This window comes from Silurus meridionalis, chromosome 18, assembly GCF_014805685.1.
Source record: "Silurus meridionalis isolate SWU-2019-XX chromosome 18, ASM1480568v1, whole genome shotgun sequence".
NCBI classification, from domain to species: Eukaryota; Metazoa; Chordata; class Actinopteri; order Siluriformes; family Siluridae; genus Silurus; species Silurus meridionalis.
The window spans coordinates 12,899,840-12,926,703 of NC_060901.1; the positions used below are offsets into that span (position 1 = coordinate 12,899,840).

General features: G+C 36.4%; 1 protein-coding gene across 1 annotated transcript in view; it reads right to left on the minus strand.

The window, feature by feature from the left end:
* Window positions 1-1,252: 1,252 nt before the first annotated feature.
* LOC124401014 (copine-8) overlaps window positions 1,253-26,864 on the minus strand; it is a 140,564-nt gene continuing 114,952 nt past the window's right edge. The window contains exons 14-20 of the mRNA XM_046872901.1: window positions 21,387-21,433; window positions 19,879-20,060; window positions 17,843-17,970; window positions 13,970-14,072; window positions 9,480-9,537; window positions 8,422-8,495; window positions 1,253-3,070 (exon numbers count right to left, since the gene is read on the minus strand). Of these exons, the coding sequence (XP_046728857.1) occupies window positions 2,882-3,070; window positions 8,422-8,495; window positions 9,480-9,537; window positions 13,970-14,072; window positions 17,843-17,970; window positions 19,879-20,060; window positions 21,387-21,433 (781 nt within the window). The 3' untranslated portion in view covers window positions 1,253-2,881. The remainder of the gene's footprint in view (window positions 3,071-8,421; window positions 8,496-9,479; window positions 9,538-13,969; window positions 14,073-17,842; window positions 17,971-19,878; window positions 20,061-21,386; window positions 21,434-26,864) is intronic.

Genomic DNA, 26,864 nt, shown 5'->3' on the forward strand with positions numbered 1-26,864 from the left:
AGCATTACATAGACCCTTCATGTCCAATATCTCTTTTCATTGATATTCAAGATAGAGAAGGCTGATAAATTGAGCTACAGCCAGAAATTGTATATCGTTAGTAATTTATTTACAGTCAGCTCGAGAAATACTAACATTTGTGATAAAGAATGGCCAGATCAGGGCATCCATATAGGGCTTTTCACTGGACTTTTGGTAGGGCAGAATGGTCATGTGTACAGCTGACTAATAAAAAAGTACTATTTTATTACAAACCAAATACATAAATAAAGAAGATGGAGTTTGTTTCTTTGAGTTATTTCAAATACTGAGCTTTGATTTATTTAAAGAAATACTCCAGAATTTTAAAAGCTGCATCTACTGTATCTATAGTATTTTAGTGTAATGTAAAAAATGTTTTAAAACCTTGTTTAGGTGATCAGTTGCTGTGTGTATATATATTTATATATACACACCGTATTTTCCGGACTATAAGCCGCTACTTTTTTCCCACGTTTTGAACCCCGTGACTTAAACAACGAAGCGGCTAATTTATGGATTTTTCCGGGGGTTTTCCCGGTTTCACAAACTTCAAGCCAAAAAACTGAGCCCCATAACATTAGACCAATGAAATTGCCAAACGGGTTCAGGTGAACCAATAAAACTTTCTATATTAAATCAGATGCGCTCCCACTAAATCGGGCCGCACCACATCATAAATATGGATGATGTTCCTCTGACGTTTGACCTGCCGCTCACTCGGACTGTCAACAGGAAATGCGAATCATTCGTCACGCTGAAAACAACCGGGCATGAAAAACTGCACTTCACCTGTGTTCTGAGCTGCACGGCATTGGGAGAAAAGATTCACCGATGGTGATTTTTAAACGCACAACGATGCCAAAAGAAAAACTCTCGAGAGAAATTGTTGTGAAAGGAAGGAGGAAGACAGTGAACAATGACTTTCTTGGTAGGCTACTGTTTAGATACAAGCCGTGTAACAGACACTGTCTTTCATTAAAGCCTGTGTAAAGTTCATTAGTTTCAGTGTAGACACCTGCGGCTTACAGACAGAGGTGCGGCTTATTTATGTTCAAAATCAAAATCTTTGTTAAATTCAGTGGGTGCGGCTTATATTTTGGTGCGTTTAATAGTCCGGAAATTACGGTGTGTGTGTGTATATATATATATATATATATATATATATATATATATATATATATATATATATATATATAAAAATATAAATTATTATTATTATTATTATTTTTTTTTTTTTTTTGCAAATTCAGTCAAAGATGGCTGAAAATACACATACTTTTATATCCTTACAGTGATTTTAGTGAAAACTCTCACTACAGGGAAATAGATTTGAAACTTTAGAACAGATTAGAAATTGTTTTGAAAACAATTTCACATACACTTACACACATTGGCCAAAAATCAGGCCCAAAGTTCTGAAAAATTATGTTTAAATGTGTTTTCATACAGTAAGGCCTGACTGGTTACTAAAATATCTTTTTTTGAAGTATAAATTATTTAAATCTGTTTAGATCCAGTGTGGTTTAAGGCTGTGAAGTACAGAAGGAAGATTTAACTGGCTAAAACATAGAAATAAATACCTATTACTTGCTGTATTGTATTTTTAATTATACTTTAATAATAGCTTGGTGTCTGGGGGGAATACCTTATGAATCTTAATTAATACAGATGCTCCTCTGCAGAAGTACTGTTATATGAACACTCAAACCTTGCAGGTACTGTATAAGGAAAAAAAAAAATACAATGGACTGTGCTTTTTATCCACATCTTTGGGCATCTCGAATGAAGATAAATTACAACACTAAAAACCCAACCACGTATGATTTTACAAACCAATTAAACACATGTACTGTGTTTTACTAAATATGAACAGGACAGAAATGAAAGAGTAAAAAAAAAAATCTGTGTTTTTGACCACTGGGCTCATAGTCTCAAATCTTATTTGAGAGCAGCTGCTAAAGTTTTGACACAAGAGAAAACATTTTTTAAAAACACACACACACACACACGCACACACGCACGCACACACACGCACGCACACACCACACGCACGCACGCACGCACACACACACGATGCACCGCACGCAGGTAAGCACCACGCTTGTGCCAGGGTGATGTGAGAGAAAAGGAAAGAAAGAATAAAGCAAAGAGGAAAGAAGGAGGAAACAAATATGTATGAAGTCGAACATGGCCTTCATGCATCACAAAGCGGAGCTGGCTGTTACTCCATGCCATGCAATGCAATTATGTGACAATAAGTGCCTGGCATGCGTGGCAAAGACAACACGCAGATAGAAGTCGTATTTCAAAGTTCATACTGAAAGGTTACGCTTATATAAAAGTATCCAACAGTAAGAAAATCAACATGTAAACACTGAGTGAGAGATTTGAGAGAGAGAGAGAGAGAGAGAGAGAGAGAGAGAGAGAGAGAGAGAGAGATATACATAAGTAATCGGAAATTGTAAGTTTCCAAAGTTATTTACAACAGTCAAGTGATTTGCGGCCAGAAGAAGTTGAACCTCAGGCCTTCTCCTGGAAAAGCATGCAGCTCTAAGGAACAATGCCAACTGATCCCTTTTTTCTTCTTCAGTCCAACAGTAAGTCTGAACAAAGATCAAGCTCAGTCCATTTTAGTGAGGCTACAAGAGATAAGCCAGGCTCTGACAGAGAGAGAAGGAGAGAGAGAAAGACCCTGACAGAAGAATGCTTGTAATGGAAGTAAATTAGGCCTCACTGGCCCTGTTTGGCCACGGTGTCTTCATCCTTCCAGTGCCTATAGTGCAACGTGAGAGAAAGAGACAGATAGGGAAGGGGGTGAAGTGCCCCTTTACATAATTAAGAGAAAAAGATTGAGAGCGGGTCAGATTTGGGTCTGTATCGGCTGTCCTGGTGGCGTGTAAGGTGGCGGTGCGGGTAAAGGTTTGATGCCTCTGGTCCTCATGTAGGACAGGAACTGGTCCGGAATCTCAGCCAGGACATCCTTTGCCAGCCGTGCCATGCTAAGGATGTGGTTCCCTGTTCGGTCAATGTAATCCCGAAATGGGACAAACTGTCAGTGAAGAGAGAAAAAAAGATGTTAGGGTTAAACAAGGATAAGATAAAAATATGCCAGTTTTTTAGGAATAAAAAAATAAAACAGAAGACAGATTAAAAAATATCTCTCTAAGTATGGTCTGAAGCATAGCTAGCCATTGGGGCTGTGATTTATTTTTAGTTACAATGCTGGAGATTACAACCCACCATTATCAATGCCAATTATTTGCAACCATTATTATACCCTATATGGCTATAAAAGCTTGTTAACAACTGAAAATCACACCAGTATATGCTTTGGTGACTATCCCATTCCATATTTAACCCCTAAATTGCTCTTACAAGGCTTTTTAGCATGTGACTGCAAGAATTTGGGGATTTGAAGGTGGTACTTTAGTGGTTAAGGCATTGGACTTTGGATATAAGGATTGTGAGTTCAAATCCCAGCCACACCAAGCAGCCACCTCTGGGCCCTAAACAAAGCCCTAAACCCCATAGCTGCTCACTTGTTTGTATAGGATAAATGTAAGTCACTCTGGATAATGACATCTGCCAAATGCCATAAATGTTAATGTAATTTGTCAGAAGAGCATTACTGAGGTGGGGTATTGATTTCAGGTGAAAAGGCGTGGTGTATTAGTGACATTACAGTTAATCAAAAAAGGTATACACTAGGAATAAGGTCAGGGCCTTGTCAAGGCTACTTCAATTCTTCCTCTCTAACCATGACAATTCATTTCTGCACAGTGTCATTGTCATGATGGACTAAGTTTGGGCCTCTTTGTTCTAGTGAAGGAAAGACTGTAATGCAGCATTCAAAGCCAATATATATATATATATATATATATATATATATATATATATATATATATATATATATATATATATTACTTTTAACTGCAAAGGCAACAGATTGAAGGATACTACAAGGAGATTTAATGTTTTTGTCTCTATAATATACAGTATCTTAGAAAAGAGTAAGTACACCCCTCACATATCAACAACCATTTTAGTATATCTTCTCAAGAGACAATACTATAAAAATGAAATGTGGATATATTTTAGAGGAGTCAATGTGCAGCTTGTATGGCAGTATAGAGCTACTGTCCTATAAGAAAATAACTCAATATACAGTGAATATTGTCAAAAAAAGGGAGTACACCCTAAGTGATCATGTCAAAACTGTGCCCAAAATGTCAATATTTTATGTGAGCGCCAATGTAATCTATCACTGCCTCAATCCTTCTGCGCATGGAATTCACCAGAGCTGCACAGGATGTTGCTGGGATCCTCTTTTACTCCTCCATAATGACATCATGGAGCTGCTGGATGTTAGACACATAGTGCTTCTCCACCTTCCTCTTGAGGAAGTCCCACAGGTTATCAATAGGGTTCAGGTCTGGAGACGTACTTGGCCACTCTATCAACTTCAACCTGAGCTTCCTCAGCAAGGCAGTTGTCATCTTGGCAGTGTGCTTGGTGTCATTACTATGTTGGAAAACTGCTGTTCAGCTTAGTTTCTTAAGGAAGGGCATCATGTTCTGCTTCAGAATATCACAGTACAATTTGGATTCCATGTTTTCCTTAATGAACTGCAGCTCCCCAGTACCAGCGCACTAATGCAACCCCAGACCATTATCCTACCACCACCATGCTTGATGGCAGGCAAGATACAATTTTCTTAGTTCTCCTCACAAGGGCGTTGCCACACATGCTGGACACCATCTGAGCCAAACAAGCTTATCTTAGTCTCATTAGACCACAGGACATTGTTCCAATAATTCATGCTCTTGGACAGGTTGTCTTTAGCAATCTGTTTGCAGGCTTTCTTGTGAGCCAGCTCCTGCTGGAATGACGGCCATGCATACTGACTTGTTGCAGTGTTGGCCATATTGTCTGAGCACTGACAAGCAGACCATTCGCTTCTGCAACCTCTAAAGCAATTTTGACCACACTCATGTGGCTGTTTTTTTAAAGCAGCTTCTGCACCTGACGCACAGCAAGAGGACTCACCTTCCTTGACCATCGACCCTTGCCAGGGCTGTTCCGAATGGAACCTTTGGAAAACCTGTGTATGACCCTGACCACTGTACTGTAACTCAGTTTCAGGGTGTTACTGATATTATTATAGCCTCGGAGAGCAACAATTCGAATTTTCGAATCCTCAGAGAGTTCTTTGCCATGAGGTGACATGGTGAATATGTCACCTCAGTGGTCAGTATGAAAGAATTGTACTCAAAGTACCAAATTTTAACTGCTCAAATACAAGATATAAATGTGTATGGTTCTGTAAAGCAGACAAAAACATGAACATGATGAATAGGACATGTGGCTTTGCATGTTTGCACGACGTACAGCTGTTATCACTTATCATGCTTGTTGCCAGTTATTTAAAAAATAATGGCTGAATGTTAAGTTATTTTTAGAGGACAGTAAATTTATACTGCTATACAAGCTGCACATGTAATTATTATTTTTTATAATTTATGTATCAGGATATAACAATAATCATCTGGTCCTTAGCAGGTCTTAAAATTAGGTCAATCCAACCTTACCTAAACTGAAAATAGAGCATGAATTAAAAATATTCTTGTAAATGTTTGAAAGTAATTATGGTGTTTTAAATTATGTAAATTATCATTAATGCATTAAGATGGATCTTTGTGCTTGATTTGAGACTTAATACTTCAGTAAATGAAATGTTTAATGCTTTTCTTACTATCTGAGTAAAGAAAGGACATTGTTAATAAGTGTGTTGTGTTAAATGTTTTAATTTAGCCTCCTTAAACATAAATAATGTTTATTTATTTATTTTTAATTTTTTTTATAAAAATAATCACACAGAAATGCTCTGCATTAATTACATATTAAAAAATTGGTGCTATTAAAGTGATTTGTGTGAACGCATTATTATATATATAATGTTACATTTAATATTAAATGCATTCCTAATATAAATAAATAAATAATACAAATAAATGAATATAAAAGAGGTCAAATTAAAACCTTCGATGCAACACACATTTATTGACGATCCTTTCTTTACTTGAATATAAAAAAATTAAAAATAATTCATTGAAAAATCTTTTTATTCTCTGAACATTTTTTTACAAGTCTCAAGTCAAGCACCAAAATCCACCATGATGCACACATCCAGCAATGAAAACTGTCCATGTGGAAACATAGCAAAAGTTCTGTTTGGTGTCCTGATGATTTATTTATGTAATTTAAAACACCATAATTATTTTAAAACATGTACAAGAATATTTAGTCTTCATGCGCTATGTTGAGTTTGGTTTCACTAATTATAATCATACATTTGTAAAAAGCATCCATATTCCATATAACATATCACAAAATGTACATTAAAATAAATAAAACATTTCATTTAAAAGCCTTTTTTTATTACAGAGCAAGAGCACTTTTGGTCAAAAAGTTATCCTCCAACTATGGTGACTGATGATTCTATTTCTTAACATCACAAAGTCGTCAGAGGTGGATAGACAATGTAAACGGCTCTGATGAAGTGAACCTGACAATTCGTGCAGATTTTGGCAAGACATTTGCATTGATTTATAAACAGCAACTATCCAGCATACATGGCGTTTAAGCAAACAGAATAGTCGGCATCTGCATAATAGTACTGCTGAGGCATCAGCCACACAAAGGTAGTCAGGTTAAAAGCATATTGAAACGAGAGCCAAATCAACTTAAGAATTATTGCTTGCACTGAAGGCTGAAGAAATAAGCTGCAATGTGATTGACAGAAGGGCGTGGGTCAGATGCACTGGTATATTAGTGTGAATATTTGCTCAGTCAGAAATGCCTTTTAGGCTCACTATGATGAGAAACCAGATCAGAAATGATGTTAGTGTTTGGGGGGAAGTTAGGAGGAGGGGTAGTTGGCTCTAGCTTTCACACAGTTGTTAGAGAAAGAAAGATAGAAAGAAAGAACAGATGAAGAAAGAGAGACGATTGGGGAGAGGTGGGAATAGGAAAAGAGAGAGACAGACGGCTGTAGGAGTCTCCCTCCATCTGCTCTAATGAGTTTGAGGGGGCTGAAGTGAAACACAGAAACTACAATTGAAGCCTTGTACCTCTAATGCCTTCTAACACACTAAAACATGCATTATTAAAGGTGCAATAACAGCATCCTCTGGTACAATCTTATAAAATATTGGAATATGAGAAACAGGGCTTTCTCCTAGGCTGGAATATTACATGCTAACAAGTATCAAAAGTTTGTGAGATTTCTTTTTCTTACCCAATGGAAACCAATCCAATGACATGCATTTATAACAGTAAAGCTAAAATATGAGGTCATAATACAAAAATAACACTTTTATAAAGCAAATGCTTTATTTCTTTCATTAAAGTGTCTTGCTTGTATTGAAATTAACATTACCAAAGGCTTTAAAAGCTGCCACTGCTCTCTAGATGGGATTCTAAATTATAATAGTCATGTTTATGCAGTTCCTTAGGGAACAGATGCCGTTCTATTTGAACCATTTCAGTATTCACACACTTCACCTGAGAAACCAGTTACCATTAACCTTAACAGAAAACATAATAAAAAGATGTCATCGTAACAAACACAATAACGATACACGTTTTATTAGCTGACAAAGATTATATTATTGCTCACGCTCAGGTTTATGTTGGATTTACCAAGTAAACTAACAGATCTGAAGGTCCGTAATAGGGACAATATGGACATAGACTGCTGTTTAATACTAGTTTAGGAGACCCGATTAACATCTGTGATATATCAGGCTGTGTCCAATGAAACTAAAACACACTCATATCTGGACATTGTGGAAAATATATACAGGTAGTCCCTGACTTACGATGGAGATGCTTGAAAATAACACAAGTCGAGATTAGATTAGCCTACCAAGAAGTCTTAAAGAATGGTGATATATGTATAGGTAGTATAGAGTTGTATACTGTTAATTGTTAAGAATTTAGCAATTGACAATACATCATTTAGAAAACAGAGCAATTTACAGTGCCATACAGTATATATGTATGTGAACCATCATAACTCAGGGACCAGGTTTAGGGTTATTTTAGGGTTATTATATTTAATCATATATAATATTTTTATAATATTGTATATTGTATATAAATCTGTAAGTGAATCAAGATTAAGATTCTTTGAAACCATTAAATCTGTCAGATCCTCCAAGGAAAATATGTAAAGAAGTACAGTTCAATATTGGTTCAATCCCAATTCTAAAGTAGAACAATTTTTTTTTTTTGCATTTCTGAAAAATATTTACACTTGAATTATTCACAAAATATTCATACTTTTTTTACATGCTGTTTGAGCATGTGTACATAAATGCACTGATGAACACATCATACCTGCACAATGTCCCTTTCTGCATATCTGCCTCTGGATGAGATCCTGACTTCATCCCCATCCAACTCGATCATGGCTGCACCAAAAAAAAAAAAAAAATCTGCTCACTAACACACGCTTGATCAGTGGCATGGAAACTGTATTTGTCTGTGTTTTCGTGTGTGTGTGTGTGTGAGAGAGACAGAGGGAAAGAGACAAAGAGAGAACTGAATGACTGACATTCATAAAAGAGGGCAGATGGAAAATACAGCATATAGAAAATAGGCAGAATAAGAGAAACTAGAAGAGTGCATGAAAGGGCCTTCAATGTCTTCTTCCTTTCAAAATCTCCATTAACATCAGTATGTGAGGGCGGCAATGTGATGCCAAGCTACTCGAGGTATGTGTGTGTGTGTGTGTGTGTGTGTGTGTGTATGTGTGTGTGTGTGCGTGTGAATTTGAGCTGGAGAGATATGCCATTGTCACATTACATGGACTTTCTCACAGCTAGCGCCTATACGGAGCTCGTACAGAGACTCCACGTTGAGCGCCACAATAAAGCAGGAGGCAGCCGGCAAATTACATTCAGTCATGCACTGAGACGCCTCAGTGAGTCAGCGGGAGGGCGAGAGAGAGAGAGAGAGAGAGAGAGAGAGAGAGAGAGAGAGAGAGAGAGAGAGAGAGATAGAAAGGTGTAGACAGCAGCTCCAAATGTGATGGAATGAAACAGAGGAAAGGCTAGTAGCTATGCAATTCAAAACAATACAATGAATGCAAGAAATATCTAGAAGAAGAAAGTTCTGTTTAAATCCCATATTTGTATACATTTTGCACACATGGTATGTTAACAATGAAAAGTCAACATGATGCACATTGATACGCCAAAAAAAGTGAAATTTTAAATCAAACACTTGAAGATATAAATTGACAGGTACTCCTGTAGTGCACATTAACATGTCATTTTCATTTATTACAATCCATTATTATTTGTAGTGTAAAATGTAAAACCACAGTTTATAGTATGGTGTTTAAGTTGCAGATGAAGTATCTAAGTAAGAATAAAAAAAAAATGGGTTCCTACCATCAAACTCTGCTGGTCCAACACCAACAATGATAATTGACATGGGAAGACATGAAGCCTTAAGTGGAAACAAATGACAAACCAATTAACACATGACATAGAAAACCCCAAACATTCAAATGTAATAATTCAGGTTAAAAAGAAACACTGTAAAAAAAACAAATGTTTGGTAACAAATCTAATAGAGAATAAGCAGCTCTATGCTAGGTGCTAGTGTAGTGCTGGCTTGACAGGTCATCCATATGAATGAGAGTTGGATGTGAACACAGTCTGCAGACCTCCATGGATTGGGCATAAAAAAGTAATAGAGTCCTCAGAGAGGAGATTCAATGACGATTCGTATGACAGGTGTCCATAGAGAAGGGAATGGGGAGAGAGTGTGAGCGCTATTGAAATGACAGAAAGAAAGAAAGTGACAGAGATTTTGTATGTGTCATAAGGCATGACTAATCTGAGGGAAGTCTGGATACCCACAGAGTCCCTCAGTTATTGTCTTTCATACTGAAATCCTCTGTTCTCTCTGTTCATAAAACCTCATCTCTCCTTTTAAAAAAAAACTTTGTAATACCTTGAATCTTCTATTCCGTTCATGCAAATATGGCTTGACTGTAAAGCTCAGCTGGCAAAAGGATTTTCATTGAGTTTATATATGGAAATGAGAGTGGCTAAGACTGGGCCGTGCCTGGAAGTCCATATATTAACATTTAAATTTAAAGCATTTGGCACTCAGCCTTGTTTTGAGAAGCACTTTGTAATTTCCACAAAAGTAAAATTATAATTCCACACCCTCATGCTATTACAAACAGGACAGAATGCAAGAATACTATACTATGTTTTTTTTTTATATATTCTGAATAAGAGATTGTGTTAGTCAGTATTATGAGCTAACAGGACAGGATTTCATTACTTTGGAGAAATCATGTGCCTTATATCATTAACCACTGGCATTTTTAAAGCTGTTTTAACCAGCACTGTTAATTGTCTGTATAAGTTTTAAATGGTGGACAATATCTAAGTATTTTCATTTTGTTACCATACTTATGTAAATTTTTTAACTCTGTACAATATCAGACTATTTTTTAGGGAACTAGGAAACTATTTCTAGGACTATTTTTGTAAATGTCACTTCATTTTTCCATCTTATGTCTTAAATCATGTCGTAACATGGTCCATGCTACTTTAAAGTGAATACATACATTGTGTTAAATGAGAATTTGTCATGAGACCACAAGCGTAACCTCACTGGTCTCAGCAAGAGTTACCTAAGGGCACTCTCAGTCTGTGTCTGTAACGTATCTCAAAAAAGGTATGATGTTCAAAAGAATAGAGGATAAATAAGAATAGCACACATTATTAAAATATAGTTATCTTTCAGGACTTTGATACTTAAACTCAAAAGCAGGCACTTTTCTAGTTTTACTTACAGTATGTAGAAAGAAATGGAGTATTTTTGTTTAACTTTCACTGGAGAAATATTAAACAATGTTCATCATAGTTTTACTCAAATACCAAAATGGTTTACTGTCCATTGTTTTATTCATATTAACTTTAAACGAATAATTTTGCTTCTGGTAATTTTTATTTCAATGTTTACAAAGCAAAGGAACATGTAGATATGTGTGTTCAGGAGACCAAATGGAAAGGGAGTAAGAGCAGGAACACTGGAGGTGGGTTTAAACTGCTATATCATGGTGTGGATAGAAAGAGAAATGGTGTAGGGGTGATCCTGAAGGAAGAGTACAGTAAAAGTGTAGTGGAGGTAAAGAGAGTTTATAATAGGGTGATTGGAAGTTAATAGGGTTATGATAAATTTCATCAGTGGTTATGCTCCACAATTGGGTTGTGAGAAAAATCCAGGTGTGAGTTAGATGAAGTGGTAGAAGGTGTACTTAGGAATGAAAGACTGGTGATTGGTGCAGACTTCAATGGGCATGTTGGTGAAGGGAACAGAGGTGATGAGGAGGTGATGGGTAGGTATGGTCTTAACGAGGGGAATGTGGAAGGGCAGATGGTGGTAGATTTTGTGAAGAGGATGGAAATACCAGTGGAAAATACTTATTTTAAGAAGAAGGAGGATCATAGGGTGACATATAAGAGTGGAGGAAGGTGCACACAGGTGGACTATATTTTATGCAGGAGATGCAACCTGAAAGAGATTGTAGACTGTAAGATGTTGGCAGGGGACAGTGTCACTAGACAGCATCGGATGGTGGTCTGTAGGATGGTCGTGGAGATGAAAAAAAAGATTAGATTTTGGAAACTGAAGGAGGAAGATGTAGTGTGAGTTTCAGGCAGGAGGTCAGACAGGGGCTTAGGGGTGGTGAAGGAGGTGGTGAAGTGCTGGATAATCAGGCAACTACTGCAGAAGCGATAAGGGAGACAGCTAGGAAGATACTTGGTGAGACATCTGGAAAGAGAAAGGAAGACAAAGAGATGTAGTGGTGGAATGAGGAAGTGCAGGAAAGCATAAGGAGAAAGAGGTTGGCAAAACAGAATTTGGATCGGCAGAGAAATGCAAAAACGCATGCAGGAATACAAGGAGATGCGGCATCATGTGAAGATGGATGTGGCAAAAGCAAAGAAAAAGGCATTATGAGAAGCTGTATGAGACACTAAGCAAGGAGAAAAGGATTTGTACCGATTGGCCAGGCAGAGGGACCGAGCAAGGAAGAATTTGCTCATAAAGGATGCACATGGAAGTGTGTTAACTAGTGAGGAGAATGTGTTTAGAAGGTGGAGTGAGTATTTCAAAAATCTTATGAATGAGGAATAAAAGGAGAGCGAAAGATGGTTGGATAAATTAGAGATAGTAAAGCAGGAAGGACACAGGATTAGTGCGGAGGAAGAGAGAGCAGCTATTAAGAGGTTGGACCAGATGACATACCAGTAGAAGCATGGAGATGTTTAAGAGTGATGGCAGTGGAGTTTATAACAAGATTGTGAAAAATAAATAGAGTGTGCTGGTATCGATTTTTAAGAATAAGGGAGATGTGCAGACCTGCAGTATGATCGTAAAGCATACGACAGGGTGCCCAGAGAGGAGTTGTGGTATTGTATGAGAAAATCAGGTGTGTCAGAGAAGTATGTAAAGGGTGGTGCAGGACATGTTTGAGGACAGTGTGACAGCAGTGAAGTGTGCAGTAGGAACGACAGACTGGTTTAAGGTGGAGGTGGGACTGCATCAAGAATCGGCTCTGAGCCCCTTCCTGTTTGCAGTGGTGATGAACACGTTGATGGACAAGGTCAGACAGGAATCTTGGTGGACTATGATGTTTGCAGATGATATTGTGATTTTAGGTGAGGGTAGGGAGCCGGTTAAGAAGAGCCTGGAGAGGTGGAGGTACACGCTGGAGAGAAGGGAAATTGAAGTCAGTAGGAGTAAGACAGAGTACATGTGTGTGAATGAGAGGGAGGGCAGTGGAGTGGTGCAGTTGCAGGGAGAAGAGGTGGAGAAGGTGAAGGAGTTCAGGTACCTGGTGCAAAGTATCAAAGATCAACAGTGCAAAGTAATAGAGAGTGTGTTAGAGAAGTGAAGAAAAGAGTGCAGGCAGGGTGGAGTGGGTGGAGAAGAGTGGCAGGAATGATTTGTGATAGAAGGGTATTTGCAAGAGTGAAAGGGAAAGTTTTTATGACTGGGGTGAGACCTGTGATGCTGTATGGTTTAGAGACAGTGGCACTGACAGAAAGACAGGAGGTGGAGCTGGAGGTAGCAGAGCTGAAGATTTTCATTGGGAGTGACGTGGATGAATAAGATTAGAGATGAGATTATTAGAGGGACAGCCCTTGTAGGTTGTTTTGGTGACAAGGTTAGAGAGAAGGTTTGGGTATTTGGAGAGGAGGGTCATGGGGTAAACTTGTAGGAGAATGCTAAGGATGTAGCAGCCAGGCAGGAGGAAAAGTGGAAGGCCAAGGAGGAGGTTTATGGATGTGGTGAGAAAAGACATGCAGGTAGTTGGTTTGAAAGAGGCAGATGTAGAGGACAGGGGGTATGGAGAAAGATGATCCGCTGTGGTGACCCCCTAACAGGAGCAGCCGGATAAAGAAGAAGACAAAGCTAAAAAAGTGATTGAAAAAGCATAATAGAGACAATAATCTATAAAATTACATAGCTTTGCAGCTTATTATTATTTAACCTGGAACAGAATTGAAATGTAATGGCTTTAAGGCAAATTAAAACTATTCAAGATCCCTTTAGGTTTTGCATTTCCAAAGTGAGACTTAATTTAACAATGAACAATGAAGCCATTTAAGGCTGATGATTAACGTTTGCTTAGCTGATTTCTATATAAAGCTATATATTCATGTCAAGTGAGATCATAATGTTGGTGGGAGAAGATTAGGCTTAGTATTTTTCCCTGTGGAGCAATGTGTCTTTGATCAACCAGTCTTTATTCTCAGTCTATTACAAAATTTTGATTGAACGTGTTATTGGAGTAATGATTAGCGTATCACTTCATCATTTCATATTGTTGTATAAATTTGATGCTCACATTGACGATGGACTCTTTGGTCTGGGCCATGTCTGAGATAACTCCGTCTGTGATGATGAGGAGGATGAAATACTGTGACCCGTCCTTCACAGAGGCAGCGTACCTGAAGACGACACATACACACAAGACATTAATCATCTGCATCAAGACAGGTTTCTGATTGACGCGTAATACCATTGTAGTATCTTATGGTTGAAATTGTCCTATATCTTTTTGTTGGAAAAGAGGAATTGATATCCCTCGCAGTTCCTTTCCGAAATGTTCTCAATTTTTTGTCTCTGTCCCCTTTGCCTTCCTCATGGATTATCAGTAAAAGCCTATTTGCAGCCATGACTGCTAAATGTGTAATATACATCTAAGTAGAATAAAATAACGCAGGGAAAAAGTGTATATTTTACATATTTTCCAGCCGTAGCAATTAAACACGCTCGTGTCGTAGGCAATGCAAACAACCTTGCAGCAGTTCTGTCACAAAGAACATGATAAAAATAAAACATTCACCTTAATGAAAGGAAATGAAGTGAACAAAACAAGCACTCTTTAACAGGTCTAATCATCTCTTAATTAGCATCTTTTTAGAAAAACATTTTTCTTTATCAGGATGTGTGTTACCTTTGCACTCCCACTCCCTCGAAAGACTTAAAGATATCTAGGGGCCAAGTGGCCAGCTTCTTCTTTTTTACTTAAAAGTTTCACAACCATTTTTTTGCATTTTCTTGCTATTTCTCCATGCTTATTTATAAATAGTGAGCCTACGAGCTATACACAGAGTTTATTGTAACAGCTTAGTTGTATATCATTAAAGCGCGTAGGCGTGAGCTGTGCCACGAACGTCAAGATAAAACACTGAGAGATGACAGCAGCATGCACTGACAGCTCAGCCCTCAGCACTGATGTCAATACGTGCGCTCATGTGTGTGACAAGAGAATCACTGGCAATGAGTCTGTTAAGCTGGGCAGCTCTACATGTCATCCTTCTGACATGGTGTCATTTCCTGCTCGATATGATGGACACAAAATATTAGCGTTTCTTTAATTATGAGCAGCCAGTATAATTTCTACACAAAGTATGTGAACGTCTTCATTGATTAATTTTCTTAAGAGCAAATATCACAATTGCTTTTTGAAAATTAAAAGTGTTTTTATTTATTAAAGAGTGCTGCAAGACGGGGGTTTTATCAATTCATGTTTGATTTGGATATCGATTTTTTTTCTCTCCAAATAATATTGAAAAATCATTTCTTTGAGCAAGCCTCAGTTCTTTATGAAGACTTAATGGTTTGTTTGTACACTGTTTTATTATGAACACCATTAATTAAGGTTCTTTACTCTAGTGTGTACATGCTACTAAAGCAATCAACTAAATAATTATACCACTTGACATTCTTGTTAACACTTAAAGGCTGAGTAAAAAAACAACAAAAAAACAAGCAAGTGGTATATTGTTAGCAATGGCGGACTGTAATATTCTATAATAATTATGTAATGGGAACTGATATGGATGTGAACATTAACATTAGGTAATAAATAATTTATAAAATACATTAATCCCCGCTTAAAATCTCATGCCCCTGGTTTATCGCGGAATTGCATTTGCTACATTACTAATTTGTTTGGCTGAATTTCCCGGTCTCTCGAGGATAGCACGATAGACCAAAACACTTATAGGGAATTGTTTTTATGAAGTTTTATGTTGGAATATTAAAATGTATTAATAAAACTATAATTATTAATTATCAAATTAAGTAAAATGTTAATACAGAATGAAACCGATAAGAGGGGGATTACAATATAATATATATTATCACATATAGTTTATAGATAAACTTAGAGGGACTGATAGATGATGGCAAAAAAAAAAAAAAAGTCTATTTGTAATCAATTTATTTCTGTAAAGCTGCTTTGGGACAATGTCCATTGTTGAAAGTGTTATTCAAATGACATTGAATTAAATGTATTTATACAATGATTGTGATTAATAAAATGATCTTCAATGATTGAACTATGGATTAACTACTTATAGATTATTATTGAACCGTATCAAGTTTTTAATGACACCATTAGTTTAAAAATAGTCTTAAAGATTTGAAAAATAGTTTCCAAATCATTTTTGTTTTGTGTGTTTATGTCTTTTTAGTGTCCTTGCAGCAAAATAGAGTATGAAAATTTGATATTAATACCATATAAATTAATACCCTGTTTATTAATTATTATATAAATTATAATGTATTAGATCAAGCATTAATTAACAAGGATAAATTAGTGCTGTTACACAAAAACATTTGACCTGAGGATCATAAGTGAACAACAGTTTTACATAATAATATTAAATACAGAATATATTGACATGACAGTGCGACATTGTTTATTCCTGAATATAGACTTTCTTTGTATGCTGTGCCAGAAGCGTCACAGTGCAGTGCTTACTCTATAAATCATGTGAACCTGAATCATTCCACCTTTTCACACGCATTCACACACCTTATTAACTCACACATGGTTACGTATTGATCAGAGTGTAAACTTATTACATCATGCACAAAGAACAAAAAAACCACATAGCCGCTGGGTCGTATTGATCCGGAGATGATTTGATATTATCGTGCACACACACACACACACACACACACACACACACACACACACACACACACACACACAAACACACACAAACACACACACACACACAGAAGAGTAAAGCATTTGCCAGATTCCCTTTATCACCTTAAATAACTTATCACATAAAAGTACAAACCTTACATTACTAAATTTACTGAACTTCCTATAACTCTCTACTTTAGAGTCACTACATTTATTTCAAAATTTATTTTTCTGCCATGAACTGAGTTGTATAGAAGTCATGAAAAAAAGTTTTCACATGAAGACACAAAGTTACAGAAAGCAGCACAACAGAGAACCACTTTTTTGGGAAAAAAATGTGAATATAAAAATTTTATCAAAGATAAAACAACAAACATATCTATTATCTGATATTTTGGACTAAAACAACATTAGATTTATAATTTTTCATATTGTGATGATGTGGTAAATGGCATGTTTTTCTGAGTGTCTTTACTAATCTTAAGATACACTAAATGGACAAAAGTTTGTGGACACCTGACCATAAGATTTCTGTAAGTCTTTAAGTGCTTTTTTATTTTAAAGATGTCTTTAAGTGCTTTTTAAAAATTCCAATCCACATTTATTCCTAATTATTGTAACCAACACTCTTTTGTCACTAGATTTTCGAGTGTGGGAAACTTATCATTTAACAGGTTTGGGCCTCCTAGTTCAAGTGAGGGTAAACTTTAATGCTACCACCTCCAAAGAGATCCTACACAACTCTGTACCTCAGACTTTAAAGTAACTGTTTAGGGAGGAACCACACACATGCATTGACCCACATGCACAGTACTTTTTTCTATAAAGTGTATATTGATATAACATTAATAACAGTTGTTTCTGGCTGTAAGAGCAGGTAAGAGACTTGATGGACAATGCACATAATCTAAACCGAATAAATATATGGAAACAAAAGTAGGTGGGCTTGATTATTTTCCACTAGCAACATACCCCATTATTATTAATTTCTTTACATATTAAACACACTTAAAGAAAATTTTAGATTAATTTTTGATTCTAAACATTTGTGACAGAAGTAAATATTTGGTAACATTTTTGTCCAGTTTTAAAGATTGCTATAATTGGTTTAAAACAAATAAATAAACAAATCAATTAGGTTTTTGATAAAAAGATTACACAATTTTTTAAATAATTAAATTGTTCTTATAATATGATTTATTTAATAAAACATTTTTTATAAGTTTATCAGGTACAAAGACATTTTTTCCCCACCTACTCTTTTATACATACCTCGCTACGTGATTAATGACAGGTGAGAAGTTGGTGGGTCCGTAAAGCTGCACAGACTTAAGGCTCTGGTAGTACGCCTCCATCACACCATCTATTCCATTACAATATGGGTTCTGTGGGTTTCCATTCTGCATAGCAAACAAACAAAAGACACTAATCCAGACATTGACGGATTGGATCTTTGTGGAGCATTGTTGATCTCTGTAAATTCTGAATGGCATCAGTGGAATTAAGCTTTTGAAGCTGTAAAGCTGACATGTCATCTGTGGCAAAAGTCTAGCCCACCCATTCAAAATAACCAGGTCATTTTCACATTAAGAAACCTCACCTAAAAAAATTCATCTTCCCACGCTGTCAGATACAAAATATTTTCATAAACATATAACTCAATTTAAATTAGCAAGCCTGTGTGGAATGAATCATGATCGTGTGTGTTTATTAATGTTAAGACGTTTCACTTCACTATCCTGAGCTTCCTGCCAGCAACAGGTGGATGCAATGCCTAAATTTAATGCCCAGTCCCCATAGCCTTCAATTTTTGCGCTTCAGTAAATTACATCATGTGATTTCTTCAATGATCAGTCAAATCTGTTTTATATTTAAACAGCTCTGATAGTTTTGTTCCAGTTCAGGCTTAATTTTAAATTTCATATGTAGCACACATGGTAATGCTCAGGTGGCTGAAACCTTCCCCTCATTTATTCCTTCTATATGAGATGCATGCAGAAGATATAGAGCCCAGATGGTGAAGCATCTGTCTGTCATTAAGGATAAAGCACAGTCTTTACTGGCCATTGCAGCTTGTGCAGCCTGTTCAACAAACATGTAAGCACATGACAGGGTGCAACAAATCCCACTGAACATGGGTTCATGCCAAAATGGAATATCTCAAGTAATGTGAAGCACTGGGATATGGGGTTCATAAAATGGAATAGAAGACAAATTAATTGCATTTTTACTCTGTAAATATTCATCTGTGGAGGACGATTTGAGCTACATCATTGCATCTGTGCTCAAAAGAACGTGTTATTTTAGGCTTAAAATGAAATACATGCTATAGCACATTTATTTAGGCCAGACAGAACAGAAGCACAAGACAGAGTTCCTCATTAACATACATCTATTCTTAATAATGCACCTTTTCACAATGCTAAAAAGAGAGCAGTTCTACCTTTGTAATATATTTTTTTTATTTTTTCTATTTTGATTCAAAAGAATGTATAATTTATTAAAAGATGTGAGCGGCAAATAAATGAAAGCAGCAGCACCACACTATATATAAACTCGAAAGAAACAGCATATTACTGTTATATACTGTATAGCATATTACTGTATATACTGTGAATTATTTTCTTGTGTGAAATAAAGACTTTAGCCAGGCTAGAAAATTCAATCCTACTGTAGATCCATCACCAATAGATGAAGCTATCAGAAACTATCAGCTGTCAGTAGTGAAATTACAAAAGGGGACAACAATGAAATCAATACTGACTGTCCAACAACATTATTCCAACACCACAGCTGCACTACGTGCTTTTAACGGCCGAAAAAGTGAAACCTGAAGATAAATGCTTCTCCGATTACACTGAAAATATATCACATTACATCTAATGCATTTACCATGTCATAAAATCCAAAAAATGGCAATTGACCCTTCAAATAACATTTGAAAAGTACTGTTTTTAAATTGTTTTGCAGTATAATTCTACAGATGAAAACTAACCCAATGGAGCTAGGACTTATGTGAATATTATTTTCAGAAAATCATGTTCATCATTTGTCATTTACTATTCAAATTTATCGTCATTTTGTAGGCTGTATGCAGCGACTAAATATTCATATAGATAGATTCATATTAATAAGAAAACAAATATTGGAGGAGCTGTTTTAGGAAAGTTTTAGATTAAAGTTTTAGATTAGGGCTTAATGTAAAGACAGCACAAAAGAAAAAAAATTTAAATGCTCACCAGCCATAAAGAAAAAAACAGAAATGTGAGGGCTCTAATGTTTCTGAATGTTACATAGGTGTCACTTACCAGTGCGAATTCGTGGGAGACACGCCCATCAGGGGGCAGCTTGGCACCAAAGCCCAGTGCTGGGAACATCTTGTCACTGTCGTAGTCCTGAATGATCTCTCCCACGGCTTTGAGAGCCATGCCGTAGGCATTCAGCTGGTATGGGCTCATGTAGTGCAGGGAAGTTGGCTGGGCAGGGTTGCCTAGGAACCAGAATTTCATAGGTCAATATTTTGCTTCACCTAAATACAGATTGCAAAGAAAAAAAAAAAGATGACATGATATACAGACTATGTTCCGACCATAAAAAATTCTCACGTGCAGTATTGCGATATAAACATCGTAAAAAAGATTGTTACTAGGCAACTAGGAAATATTGAGTTGAACATGACAGGTACATGGCTAGCTAGCACGCTGTACTTGCAAATAAAAAAAGTAAAAACAAACCTGTGAGGGAAATGAACAATTCCCTGCAAATTAGTTGCTTAATTACTAAGAAACCACACTGCAATTACACTTGCATTAGTAACTCACTGAACCTCCATGGGTTCTGCAATGGAAATATCACCACTGAGCCAGAACTCATGAATTAGGAGTTATCAGAGTAATAGTTCTGAAATAGTGACTAGCAGAGCAGCAGGCCATTCTTTATAGAATGTTTACATGAACACTGAACTTCATTTAAGCTCAACATAAGCAAGCTTGTGTGAAATTAATCACAATAACTAGTGTATGCTATTGTTAAGACTGTTTAAATTCACTTTCCCAAGCTTTAATTTAATTCCTTATAGTTGTAAGTTTGCCCCTAATGAAAGAGCCTGTGAGACTGTGGCAAGGAAAAACTCCCTGAGATAGAATGTGGAAGAAACCTTGAAAGGAACCAAACTCAAAAGGGAACCCATCGTCATCTGGGTGGCACCGAATGTTCGTTAATTAACCGTTCATCATTGTTAAGGTGTGCAGTGATTAAATGCAACCTGCGATCCTGAGCCACTGTAGTAGACTATTGACATTAACTACAGTCCATCTACAGCAGCAGGTGAATATTACACTTAAATTCAACATATCACATGGCCTCATAGCGCCCACTTAATGTGCTTTAATAAAGTTTATCATGTAATTATAATTAAAGATTGGTCGAATATGTTTGATGTAAAAACAGCCTCTGAAATTTTCCTATTAGACTTTAAGTTCTCATGCTTAAAGCCCTCCTGCTCCCACTCAAACAGGTAAGCATTTAAATCCAGAGGTCATTGAATGCTTAATGCCTCTTCATCAGTCCTCTAAAACTAGATGAAATGGAATCGGACCTTTAATTTGGTCAGGCTTTGACCTCTTCGCTCTGTGCCGTGCTTCTGTAAATGGATCTAAAATGCAGGTCTTTGCTCCTCATCACGCTGATCAAAACTCTTTAATACATACCACCTCGCTCATTATGCTGCTGGTGAGCTATCAATGGCTGCTATTTGGGCCTGAATTGCATGCATTTCGATAATTCCAAACAGCCCAATGGTGACCGTTGCACTCACCGTTTGAGGCGGTGAAATCAATTGCCACGGTGAAATTAATCTGAGTCCTGCAGAACAAAAAAGGAGAAAAAGGAGCATTTATTTGTCAGGCTTCAACTTAACATGTGTAATAATGTCTGGCAAGAGTCAGTGGGCTCAAGTGAATTAATATCAGCTGTAACCTTGAAACATATTTAAGCTGCAACGTGTGAGAACAAACCTTTGTATTTTAGAATAAAGGTAGTTAATAGAACTTAATTGGCCTTTTAGACACACTGTAAGTGAAATATATAGGCATTAATGAAATACGCAACCATTAATAAAATGTACAACATTACATTTCTCTTAGTAATGACCAATGTATGATGATGGTAGAACTTTAAAGTGCTTAGTATGTTCAGTTCCTTGATGGAGGATCAAAACCAAATGAAACAGCGAATTCAGTGACCAATTATAGTGGCTATACACAATAAAATATAAATTAACATAATTTAATATCATTTGAAATTCCTACTGATATTTACAAGTTAGAATTAGTGATCTGCATTGTGAACAATGAAGCAAAAACAAGCTAAAATTAATTATTGGAGGCTTTTGAATGTGTCTGGTGTTGTTATCAAGAGCTTGAAAGTTAAAATCCTGACAATCGAATAAATAAAGGAGTCCAAACTATTCAATTTAAATGACTTAGGTACAAACGTGATAAAATGAGTGCATGAACAATGCAATGTTGTGACAGTGGTTTTGTTATATAAATTGATATAAATTAGAAATTGCCTTATCAATCTTCTGCATTCATAAAAATGCAGTAATAAAACAAAAATTTGGAATTGATCCCATTTTTCAGCAAGGCCCTGCCAAGCCATTATTGCCAGACCCTTGAGCAAGTGGTCACTCAAATATCTGTATGTTGTATGCTGCTTTATTTTCAATAATTTTAAATTAAGGTATCTAGCATAAGAAAAAAAACATAGCAACTGTGTTGCCATCTATAAGGGAAGATACTTATTCCTTTGAATTGTAAATATCAATAAGAATGAATGGAGAACATTAAGTGGCTAGATTTGTGTTTGTGTGTGTAGTTATGTTTTGCTAGGACAGAGCAGACCAGCCTAGTGCTTTAAGTACAGGCCTGTCTTCTCTAGATAAATCATCCTAATTACCAATTTTACAAGTGCAGTTACATATGCAACCACACACGTGCATCCCCTCACAAGCATCCCCATACGCACATGCAGACTAGTAATCCCTCAAACAATTATAAACACTGGAAAACAAACAAACTGTTTGCCATTAAAACATCAGTTTAATTATTCTCCTGGATGCGAACTGTGATTACTTCTCAATGGGGAGATATTAATTCAGTGGCACAGAGTAAAAACTAAAACAAAGCCCCAACAGACATTCCTCCAGTCTTACTGCTGGAGCTTATTAACATGTTATCCATACCTAAGATAGCTCATTATGTGAGACATTTGAAGTCAGCAACTGAGTTGATGACACTCAGAGGCTATATAATGAAGGCAGTAACAAGAGGAGAAAAGGAAAAAGAGAACTACAGCAGGAGGGAGGTGGAGGAAGAACAGCATCTAAATTACATTACATAACAGAAAATTCTATGTTGAATAACAGTTGAATAGTTTTATTGCCAAAAAAGCTTCTGGCCTAAAAACATTTGGACACTTTTACTGTAGGTGATTTTGGCACTGTTATTTAGCTATCAGTAAACTTGTGGTTATCACATGCATAAATAAACAGGATGCCTGTGAGTTATAATTTCAATTATAACTCATTTGCAAAAGGTCAGAAGTTATTCACCAGCTATAAAAACAGAAATTATATTATATTATTATATTAATGCACTCATTCTAATGCATTATTTTTATTAGCTTACCGTGATTTTATGCCAGGTGCATCATCATAGTCACAATTTTTCCATTACAAATTGAATGAAAAAGTGAGTCGTTTCGAAATCGTATTACCATATGTATAAAAATATTTTAGTAATTTTGAAAGAAGTCTCTTGTGTTACATTTTAACAGTACCAAGGAAAAGCTGTTTCTTTCTTGCACTGGTAAAGAAAATCTTGAAGATCGCAGAATTTGTGGTTAGATATGATGAAAACTGCAATTTTCTGTTTTATTAATTTCAAGTGATAAAAAAAGAGATGCTGAGAAGAGAACAGCTGTTTATTGCTGCTATAATAGGAATGAACTGGTTTCACGATCATTCCACAACATTAAACAGAAGTGTTATAGGGTCAACTCTATGGCATGTTATTTAATAAAATAAAATATTGTTGGCAAATTGCTGTGCGATAAAACACTTTTGAGGAGTGGTTTTATAGCAGATCTGCTTCTATGCTTCATTTTCCTCCTAAAGTGCACACAATCATGTTTCATTCCTTACTTCTTATTGGCTTATTCAATAGTTATTTAATTGACGTCAACCCCAGTAAGTTCACAAGATTTTCCCCTAAACTGCATTAAAATGTCTTTTAGAAAACTGTAAATCGATATAATCACTATTTCATAGCAATTTAAAGTGCCGTGGCAGCTCAAAAAAAAAGGACATTGATGGAATTCTTTGGTGCTTATTGAGTAAAGGTATTCTATGAGGAATACAACCCTGCTGGCCTAGCTCGATTAACAGATGCTTGGTAATAGAAAATAGAAGAGAGCAAGAAAGGTCTGGGTGAACATGCACTAATGTGTAGATGATGCCCAGTTCATCTCTCGGCCATCTGCTCTGAGTGCAGCATCCAGCTGATGGGGGGAGCAGCAGTGATCAGTCTTCTCCCTGTTCTCAACACAGACCAAAATCACCTTCAGCTAGGTGATTTAGCTCACTGCACATCTGTCACAGAATGTAGAACACTTTAACAGCCTTCCTAAAAGACTGCACAGCTGGAACTGTGGCCCTGTCTATTTTGTTTTATTTTTTAGACCAAAATACAAAAGAGAACAGTGTTTAAAACAAGGCCTTGATAAATGGTGGTAGATCACTTGTATTTTGGTAAGATTTCAGAATATATCAGCCCAAAATTGGATGCCTCTGCCAGCAGATTCAAGACAAAAATTTGCAAGATGCTGTACAGTACCAAACACCACTTCAAATCAACACAGAAACTGTGCAATTACTCTTTCAGTCTTGGGATAAACACTATTCAAAACCCATGGTCTGTACTCAAAAACACAAACCTAATAATATAAAGTAACAACAAATGTTCTTTATGTAAAAGAGAATAAGTATCATTGTCTCTCTAGGGCAGGTTACACAAAATATTCATTATAAAACATTCCAATTATTTTGGAACCAGTATTTTCTATTTTAAAATGTAATACATTTAAAAAGATAGATAATTGAATGTTAAAGTTAAAAAATCACTTTTTTCACAGAATTCTTCTATAGTAGTGTAAAAAAATGATTCTAAGAACTTTTTTTTTGCATGTTTGTCACACTTTAATGTTTCAGATCATAAAATTACTTAAAATATTAGTAAAAGATAACACAAGTGAACACAGCATGCAGTTTGTAAATGAAGGTTTGTATTATTGAGGGAAAACAAAATCCAAAACTACATGGCCCTGTCTGAAAAAGTGCTTGCCCCCCTGTTAAAACTGTGGTTTATCACACCTGAGTTAAATTTCTTTAGCCACACCCAGGCCTGATTACTGCCACACCTGTTTGCAATCAAGAAATCTCTTAAATAGGACCTGCCTGACAAAGTGAAGTAGATCCTCAAAAGCTATACGGCATGCTGAGATCCAAAGAAATTCAGAAACAAATGAGAAAGAAAGTAATTTAGATCTATTAGTCTGGAAAAGGTTATAAAGCCATTTCTAAAGCTTTGGGACTCCAGTGAACCACAGTGAGAGCCATTATTCACAAATGGCAAAAACATGGAACAGTGGAGAACCTTCCCAGGAGTGGCCGGCCGACCAAAATTACCCTAAGAGCACAGCGACGGCTCATCCAAGAGGTCACAAAAGACCCCACAACAACATTTAAAGAACTGCAGGCCTCACTTGCCTCAGTTAAGTTTAGTGTTCATGACTCCACCATAAGAAAGAGACTGGGCGAAAATGGTCTGCATGGCAGTGTTCCAAAACCAAAACCGCTGCTGAGCAAAAAGAACATAAAGGCTCATCTCAGTTTTGCCAGAAAACATCTTGATGATCCCCAAGACTTTTGGGAAAATACTCTGGGGACTGACGAGACAAAAATTTTACTTTTTGGAAGGTGTGTGTCCTATTACGTCTGGTGTAAAAGTAACACCGCATTTCAGAAAAAAGAACATCATACCAACATTAAAATATGGTGGTGGTAGTGTGATGGTCTGGGGCTGTTTTGCTGCTTCAGGACCTGGAAGACTTGCTGTGATCAGTGGAACCAGGAATTCTGCTGTTTACCAAAAAAATCCTGCAGGAGAATGTCCGGCCATTTGTTTGTGTGGCCTAGTCAAAATCCTGACCTGAATCCTATTGAGGTGCTGTGGCATGACCTTAAAAAGGCAGTTCATACTCGAAATCCCTTCAATGTAGCTGAATTACAACAATTTTACATAGATGAGTGGACCAAAATTCCTCCACAACCCTGTAACAGACTCATTGCAATTTATCACAAATGCTTGATTGCAGTTGTTGGTGCTAAGGGTGGCCCAACCAGTTATTAGGTTTAGGGGCAAACACATTTTTACACAGGGCCATGTCATTTTGGATTGTGTTTTCCCTCAATAATAAAAACCTTAATTTAAAAACTGCATGTTGTGTTCACATGTTATCTTTTTACTAATATTTATATTAGTTTGATGATCTAAAACATTAAATTGTGACAAACATGCAAAAAAAAAGAAATAAGGACAATTTTTTAACACCACTGTATATATGAATTCTTCTTAATTTCAAATACAATTTATTGCACACTGACTAAGTTGGCAGAACAATTTGCTATGTGCACGAGTAGGTTTTCTTTTTTTTTTTGTTTTAAACAAATGCTTGAGTTTAGGAATGGCCAGTCTATCAAGCTGGGGGTGGCAAGCTGAGGGTAAAGATGCTCACAATAAAACTGTAGCCATGGTAACAGAAAGAATAAAGATGTCTTAAGTATTACATTTATTGTCATGTATATTTATAGTGGTGTTCTACACTGGGCATTATTTGAGCTAACACAATTTGCGTTCATCATCCTTCAGCTCTTTATCAGTTACCACAGGACTGCTGTTTGCAGTTAGCAGACTATCAACAAACCAGCAGAGACATATGGCGGTCAGCAACAACACTACACCTGATATAGACTTGTAGCAGAGAAACGCATGGAATAGCAGAAGGTCATTATTGTTCGTATTATTCAGCTACCTAGGAGTATAGCAAATATAGCAGTTTTACCTGGTTAAATAGCTAATATGGAAGTTTTACCTGATAAAATAGCCAATAAGTGTTTATACAAGGACCAAATAAACTGCAGAATATAAATGAACACTGATGGAATAACCTGAGC